Source organism: Notothenia coriiceps, unplaced genomic scaffold (genome assembly GCF_000735185.1).
Source record: "Notothenia coriiceps isolate Sejong01 unplaced genomic scaffold, NC01 NC01_scaffold00001414, whole genome shotgun sequence".
In the NCBI taxonomy this organism is placed as follows: domain Eukaryota; kingdom Metazoa; phylum Chordata; class Actinopteri; order Perciformes; family Nototheniidae; genus Notothenia; species Notothenia coriiceps.
Window position 1 is genome coordinate 3772 of NW_011334115.1, and position 8840 is coordinate 12611.

Sequence of the window (8840 nt, forward strand, 5' to 3'; positions counted from 1 at the left end):
TGTCCCTCTATCTCCTCTCCCGACTCGTGCGTCGGAACTCCCCGAGGCCACAACTCCTAGTCCCACCTCCTACACTACAAAGGGTGGGCGTGACGGAACCCAGACGGGCAGTCCTTCCAAATCCTAGGTCAAGTGTCTCCCGCGACAACTCGGCCTCCAGAGACTCGAGAACTACTGGTCGAACTTCCCGTGTTACTTCCGATTTTGACATTAGTTACTTGTCGTAAAGAGTGTAATTCACAAGGAGACCAGGTCCCACTCCCCGTCACACCTACCACTCCCGATACCCGCCATCAGACACCTGGACAAACGAGACATCCGTTTTGACGGCCCCCAGGTCTCTCAGTCCCTCCCTCCTCCACTACCTTACTAAACTGATTGGCGAGTTTCGTGAAAGTAATACTACCTCCACCTCACGATGAACCCGCCATCAGTAACTCCGACACTAAAACAGAAAAAACCCTGTCCTTGCTACTACCTCAAATTTTGTACACCCTGATTTCTGACGTCGTCCCTGGACAAACTTTCTATAGACACTTGTGGAGACGGTCGACTTGACGTGTGTGGGACTCTTGTGCCGGTCCCTACGGTAGTCCAGGGTCCTCGGAACTCACCAATTCTTCTCCCCCTTCTCCTGGACACCAAGATCCTTCAACCCTAGGCGAACCCTATGGACTGGAGACTTGACCATCGGACTGACATCCTGAGTGTTTTCCCGGAAACATGTAATAAGATTAGTTCGTAGGAAACAACAATAATAAAATTAAATACTAGCGACATCACAGACTAACCCATTAGAATGTGGAAACGTAAAAAGACAAAGAGAATTGGTTCCTTGTGAATTGATTCTACAAAACATCGGACTGTAGGGGAGCAAAGACATACGATATGGTATACTCGAAACATGGTACATACAGGATTATTTTTGAAATTATTGTTTTTTTGTATTTTTTATCCACTTAGACTGGTACCTGACTCGGGAATTTTAATCATAACAAAAGAAACCCTGATGGTTTTTTCCAAATCGTACTCCATATAAATTTGTTCGGGATGGCGTCGAAAAAATTAAAATGAGACATTTAACTCCCGTATCTGTAGGTATCAAAAAGTTTTTCGTTTGTAACGAAACCTACAACAGGAAAGATTTATTTAACTAATTTCGGAAACTAACATTTACATACACTGAATCCCGAGAAATCTATTGTAGATCACATATTACTGAACATAGGAGATACTGGGGTGAGAGTGACTAGGTTTGGAAAAACATAAACTTACTAAGACTCTACTTTAACTAGGATTCATCTGGGACGACTTTGAGGTTTTATTCAAAGACAAAATAGAAGAACCGAGGTAGAAGGTGTACATCCGGTATAAAGTTTTTCCAGGTCGGTAAATTTTACAACGTTGACGATAGTCACTAAAACAAGTAAGGGTTACTGGACGACGAACAAGCACAACACTTCTTCACATTGACTGGTTACAGAAAGGACGTAATTTCAGTACGTCGTACTAAAATCATATAATGTCGTCATGTTTAATGCATCACAGTTAACTTGTGAAACAATAAGAAAACATAAACTAATTCAACCTAAATCCAACACTTTGGTGAAATATTTAGTGAATTATTCGAAAATATTCTGTACTCTATTTGTCCCGTTACACTGGCCAACGAACGGGTTAATCACTCCGGGTGTAAATGACGCACATGCGCATTCGTCCCGCCTGACCGGTAGCCCCTGCGAGCCCTGGCTTTAGGGCTACCCGGCAATGACTTCACCCGGCCAGCCTACTACAACCCGGCCCGGCATTGGCCGTCCCGAGCTGTAATATTTACCGGCGACCGGGCCTTCGTGATAAAATCTGTGGCGCCGTTCGGTATTGCTTCCGATGTTGTCGACAAACGACGCCTCGCGTCGCGCTCGTCACGAGGGCACTCGCCCTTCGCGCGAGAAAGTGATGTCTTAATAGCGCGGTGGATGGTAAGCGGTTTTACAAAAAATTAATGGTCGCCATTGCCGTTCGCGGCCCGTTTTTTGTTAGAAGTTTATTTCTTTCAATGGCCTCCTCAATTTCCTCTCCACTGTCCCTCGTACTCTTCTTCTCCCTCTCCTTCAAGTCGTCGAACTAACTTGAAACCCCGAAGATTCACCACGTCACTGCAGGATTTTGGGACAAAAATTATTAGATATATCTAAATACTAAACTTGTAATATTTTCATCCCATCTGTACACCTATAATAGGCCGACTTGTTTTGCACGTAAATAGATTGTCCAAACCAAAAGCGTGTCTGGAATAAGGTCGATAAAAGGTTTTGGAAAACTCTTTAGGGTAACGAAAAACGTCGAATGAAGGACCAAATCCTGCGAGTGCGCACGTGGAGATTATAGCGTACGGTTATATTTGTTCCAAGAAGACAGCCGAGACATGTAGTTACGGCTTGATACGACTGTTCCATTCACTTCTCATCTGTTATATTTCCAGTAACCGCCTTACAGGGCGTCGCTCAATCCTATTACCTTCCCCCAGACTAGTTAGTTATGTATCGGTAATGTACAGATTGTAGGACTTACTGTCCCTTCGTCTTTTCACGTATTCATGGAGTATTATTATCGTCTGTAAAAAATAGTTACTGGTTTTATAGTACTCTCCACTCTCTATCTTGAACTAATAAGTTTACAACATCATTGTTCATCCATTACACTCAAACACGTATTAACTGCATAACGTTGTTTCCACATTAAGAAGTAATAATCAGGCTAAAAAAACCAATTCCTTACGGGACCCTCGGTAACCAATGTTACACCGGTACCCATTCATATTACGGTCACGTAAAATGGTACGTACGAATGGGGAATTACAGATAAAAAATACAAATATGGAGACGCACATTCCAGTGATCGTGGCGCCAACCCCGGCACGCCCATGCCTTCACCCCGCGGTTAGCTCCTCAGGGTCAGGCGGGGACGACGATTCGAATATAACCGATCGCGATCGAATGAAAGTAAAGAAGTAGTCGGGGTCGCGTAACGGAAACCCGATAGACAACAAGCGCGCGCGCTAAGAAGGGGGGAAGGGTAAGCACACTACAAGATCCCCGTAAGACGACCCCTAACCTACTTACTCAATGCATTGTAATATTGACGCTTTTCCTCTCGGACAATACCATTTCACACCATTTGTAGTAATTCGAGTAGATAACTACTAGGTCATTCTCCATACTTGATCGACCTCTTCCCAACGCCAACAAAAATTCACAATTTATGCCTATGAGAGCCAGTAAATACTTCAAACTCAATCATTAGATAAGTGCGACTGGATTATGTGTAAAAAGTGTACTTATTTTCATGACGGAGCTGCCATCCATGGAGGACCTTTACTCCCAGCGGCTCAGGAAGAAATCCCTCCGGATTATAAAAGACCCCCATCACCCCAGCCACAAACTGTTCAGTCTGCTGTCGTCTGGCAGGCGTTACCGCAACATCCAGACAAAAACCACCAGATTCAGAGACAGTTTCATCCCACAGGCAATAAGACTTTTAAACACCTGAACTGTTGTAACAAAATCCATAACATTCATCTGCTACTTAGTAATTATTTATCTATTTATCATTCCAATAGCTTCTATATAGACTCTTATTGCACTATTTCACTATTTCACTTTTTTAAAACAATTTTTCTTTTTGTATTTACTTTTTAATATTTATTTGCACTATATTTTTCTGTTTTTCTGTATTATTGTGTTGCACTGTTGGAGAAGCCTGTGACCTAATATTTTCATAGACATAACTACACTGTAGCTATGTTCGTATGCCAAATAAAGAACCTTGAACCTTGATCTCTTTCTTGCATTTCCAGTATGTGTTGGTATGTATTAGTCCTATTTTGAAAAGCCTAGATGGTGTCCAGTAGGCCCTAGTACCGGTGTAGAGAATTTTATACTGAGTGAATTTACCTCTAGTTTCTTTAATATATTTACCATTATCAGTTTAACAGAATAACTTCCCCCATTTCCCTAGGATTTCTTTTTGTTTTTTTGAAGGAGTGGATCAAAATTGAGTGTGGTCTGCACTGATAGTTTGTTTGGTGTTCCTGAAGATCTGTATGGATTCTCAAATTCATCTCTTTGACAAGCAACAACATAATTGGAAACACTTATTTGTGGTATCATCATATCTTACACCCTTTATGTTTAGACTAATGCTTTTATCAAGGTCCAACCACAGCCTCTTTGAGAAAGGCATAGCCAAAACATGTGTGGTTAAGCTGCTGACATAGGCTACTATGAAATAATTTGACAGAGCTGACACTGTGATTTCATAGAATGTAGCTGTATGACCCTCATGCTTGGAATTTAGGGTAGACATCGGGTGGGAGATACAAGACCTCCATATTGGCAATTTGGACTCTAGGTCCTTGGAAACTTTTAAGGACAGAGATACCACATTACAAAATGTAATCACACAAGTTACAGCATTCATGTTAGCTTAGTCATTCTCCTCCCTGTGAGCCATCACAAAGTCAGCACTGCACTAAGACAAAGCTTTGTTCACAGTGAATAAATGCCCATCCAATGCAGTTCATTTTGGAGGGAATCTGATGTTTTGGCAACCTTCTCTTTAAGTTGTTCTCTGTGAAACCCCACACTTTTGCAGATGGTTTTAAGGAAATCTTTAATGTTGATTTCAATGTGTACTTGATGACTGTTAAAAGTTCAAGGGCAATGTGATTCGCAATGGGCTCTGGTTTAAAAGAACATCTAGGCCTACATCCAAGTTGAGATGGTGCCATCAAATAGTTAGGACGGTGGTTCTTTACGCTCACTGATTGGGCACACCTCTAAAATGTTCATACCTCCTACTCTCTGATTGGCTCATGAAGACCCAATGCCAGCTTGCCATTGATCAAACAACACGCCAGTCGAACGGCTTTGGTACGCCTCCTGCATAGACCGATCAGTCGGCTGATGTGGAACCAGAGTCCTGAGAACCAATCAAAGACCTTGGTTTCGACAGGCAAGTTTCACGCGTGCACAACAGACAAGTCTATTCAACTTGAATGCGCGTTCACGTGTGGGATATGTTCAAGACTTCTACTGGATAAAGCGTACGTCTTAGATCTATACACACATACAATAAAGTTAAGCAAATTAGAAGAAAAATAACAATTGCCCCTGAAATGTAGGCACACATAATTATAATAATTCACAATACCTAAATTTCCCCCCTAAATCTTTTCATATTTTGATTGATACTGTGGAAATGTGAAGCCGTACAGTTCAACAACTTATCAGTATACTTTGGTTGGATACACATTTTTTTATATTAAACATCTGGATACATAAAAGTATAGTTAACTTTCAAGTGACACTTTATCTGTAATATCTGTAATTTATTTTCATATGCTGGGTATCTTATAGGCTTCTTGAAATAGTCGACATGTGGAAATATAAATAAAAAATAAATACTAAGGAAGTTATGATAATGAATTGGTTTTCGCAAGCTTTTAATTGACCAAACTCATCTTTTCAGTTTAGCATTTTTGAATTTAAAAATGGTTAATAGTAAAGGTGGATATATAGCTTTCTGGAACATACTTACATTAATGTGCTCGGAACCCTCTTGAAGCTCCATTAAACAATACTTTTTTCCCTGTTTCGGAATCGGAGCTTTTCAGAACACTGTTGAACAGACATTTGTTTTTTCCATATGTACATAATGAACGAATGAACACTGCTTTCTTGAACGCAGCTCGCTCTGCTACGTCATGACGCCGGGGCGTGGTCTGTCGGTTTTCCTCGGCCGCGTCACGCTTGCCTTTGACAGAGAGCCCTGCTAGCTGTCGCGCACCGTAATTCCCCAGCATTTCAAACTAAGCAGCTAGCCGGTGATCTTATTTAACACAAGCGCTCTCCTCAGGGACAGTTTAGCTTCAGCAAGGAGCTCGCACTTACCGGTGGTTCGCATCTGACTAAGGGACGTGACAAAGTACAATATGTCTAAAGACACGGAAGGGAAGAGCGAGGAGATTATGGACATGGAGAGCAAGGTGCTGTGGTACCCGGACTCCAAGAAGAACACACAGATGGACAAATTTAGGATACAGGTCAACAAGGACTACGGGCTTAATCTGGGTGAGTAGAGAGGAGGCAGACAACGACCCAGACAGACAGAGAGACACATTGTGTTATACATGTCGGCTAGTATTGAGCGTCTGCAGCTGGATATCTGAGTCAAATATAAAATTAGAAACAGTGTCCTCCTTCTGCTATCTAATAACCTTACCTACAATGGGCTTACAATACCTCTAAATTGCCACTGTCTAAAGCGGATTTACAGTGCTTTTACAAGCTAGCTTTGGTTTGCAACCATGTAAAGGGGGTGCTCAGTTGTAGAGATATTGCACCGGTATATACACTCTCTGCAGGTGTAATGGTATTATTGATAAGTATGACATGTGACTCAGCATTCCCTTTTTGATCAAACTAGCTGTTAAAATACACACAGCAGCTCACTCCAAGTTCCTGATGAAAGAGATCAGCATTTTGTATTTGCATCTTTGAAGCGTGTTCATTTTTGGGAATTCTGAAGGAATTATAAATAACCTGCTCTGCTTGGTACTGAAAAGAGAGGGAGATGGAGGAAGAGACATATTTAGATAACATTTTTGAAGTCAACCTTATTTGCCACTCTGTCTTTGCACAGTGTAAAAAGACACAATACGTCACATAAAAAAGCACTTCCCCCAAATTAATTACGTAAGAACCTTTCCCATTATTAGTGTTGTTCTCTGATACAGAGCAGAGCACATCCTCGAAACCCCAGACCTGCTGGAATGTGTCCAGATCTCCAGTACTTTTATAAAAAAATTAAAATCAACCATCAATCTGAACTTCATCATGTTAATACTGACAGTGACAGGTTCAAAGTCAACACTTTCTTCCACCATCTTGGCCTGCCCTAAAACAAAGCTGTCACTTGTATTTTAAACCCAGGATAAAAACCTGCTTGATAAAAACCTCTCTACATTTTGTAAAACAGCTTTAAGAAACAGAAACAAGAGATAGTAAACTGCAGGCGTAAACACTAATGCTATTATTAATATGTATAGCATGTGAGTCAGCCCTCCCTTATTCATGAAATAGCTGTTACAATACGCACAGCCGCTCACTCTCGACAGACAGCTGTGGCAGATGTGTGTGTGTATTCCTTATGGGAGATATGCTTTTTACCAGGCATCAACGCTATTAGTAGAGTTTGTATTTGAGTTAGTAATCAATCTGATTTGAAAACTGTACAAACTTCACGTTTGAGAGGATGGTCATACCTGTGTATTAATATATTTGTGTTATGAATCTGTAGTAATTGCTGTTTCTCTGTCCATTAGCCAACTACAATGACCTGTACCAGTGGTCGGTGGACAGCTACCCAGATTTCTGGTCCGAAGTGTGGCGCTTCTGTGGAGTAGTGAGCTCAAAACCTTATGAAGAGGTGAGTCCAACCTCTGCTGGAGCATTGGATGAGAGAGGGGTCTCAGCCATAAATCCAACAGCCACTTTCAGTATTACATGAAGAACTAAAATCTAAAAATACAATTAAAATACATTTTCACAATTTCCAGGAGTTTTCAAAAAATATATATTTTTGAATCAAGGGCTGCTAGAAAAATACATACTGTATATAGAAATATAATGGCATTTGTTCCCATTAGCATTGCACCTACTTTATCAAGGCTACATTAAAAGTCTGTTTGGTAAAGTCGGTTTCACTGATTGTTTTTAAATGACCTTATCTTTATCAAATATTATCTTTAAATTATTTCATTTACTGTCTAGCCTCCTTATGCTGTTTGGAAACAGGACAAAGCCACTCTGGTGGGCGTGTTATGTAATAAAGGTTGACACCTCATTTGCACACATGGATAATTCCAAGTCACATATTCTTTTTTTTCAAGCATTCATTTAGTCAGCCACTTAACCCTTTGTTAGGTTTGCTGTCCCAGCAGATAAGTTATCTGCTTGTTTTTAACATGAATGCACAGTGGGCTGGGCTATTCAATTCCATGATGAATTGTCATATCGCTTACTGATTTTGTCCAGTAAAAAGATCAGCTTTTGCAATGACTTGATACTTGTGTAGAGTAGTTACTTTCTGATTTGAGTGCTTTTATCTCACAATCCCATTTGTTTACTCAAATTCTGTGATAGCAAGGTCACCAACGCTTAAAATACAAGGCCTTGATTGACTACAGTGCTGATTCTCTCGTGTGTGTGTGTGTGTGTGTGTGTGTGTGTGTGTGTGTGTGTGTGTGTGTGTGTGTGTGTGTGTGTGTGTGTGTGTGTGTGTGTGTGTGTGTGTGTGTGTGTGTGTGTGTGTGTGTGTGTACAAGGTGGTGGATGTATCCAAACGGGTCTCAGATGTGCCAGAGTGGTTTAAAGGAGCTCGGCTCAACTACGCTGAGAACTTGCTCAAACATGCAGACCAGGACAAAGTAGCTCTCTATGCTGCAAGTAAGTATTGAAAGAAATTGATGAAAATGATGATAAAATGAATCTTACACAGTGCTGCATGCTGACTTTATTGATCAGTGTTAATTCCATGCATAAAAAAAACATTTCACACAACACAGCGCTCATTTTTTGTTACATTCCTGCAAAAAACACCTTCATATTCAAATCATACATAATAATAATAATAATAATAACTTTTATTTATATAGCGCTTTTCAATAACCCAAAGTCGCTTACAAAAAAAAAATTAAAAGTACAGAAAGGGGGTGAACAGGCAGAAGACAACATATTGGACAAGAAAATTGAACATGAACATTACATGAACAGGCAAAG

General features: G+C 40.6%; 1 protein-coding gene across 1 annotated transcript; it reads left to right on the top strand.

The window, feature by feature from the left end:
* The first annotated feature begins 5815 nt into the window (after positions 1-5815).
* On the top strand, positions 5816-8530 carry LOC104960678 (acetoacetyl-CoA synthetase-like). Its single transcript, XM_010788830.1, has 3 exons — positions 5816-6131; positions 7385-7488; positions 8387-8530. The coding sequence occupies exons 1-3, from the start codon at positions 5993-5995 to the stop codon at positions 8516-8518; spliced, it is 375 nt and encodes a 124-aa protein (XP_010787132.1). The 5' UTR covers positions 5816-5992; the 3' UTR covers positions 8519-8530.
* The last annotated feature ends 310 nt before the right edge of the window (positions 8531-8840 follow it).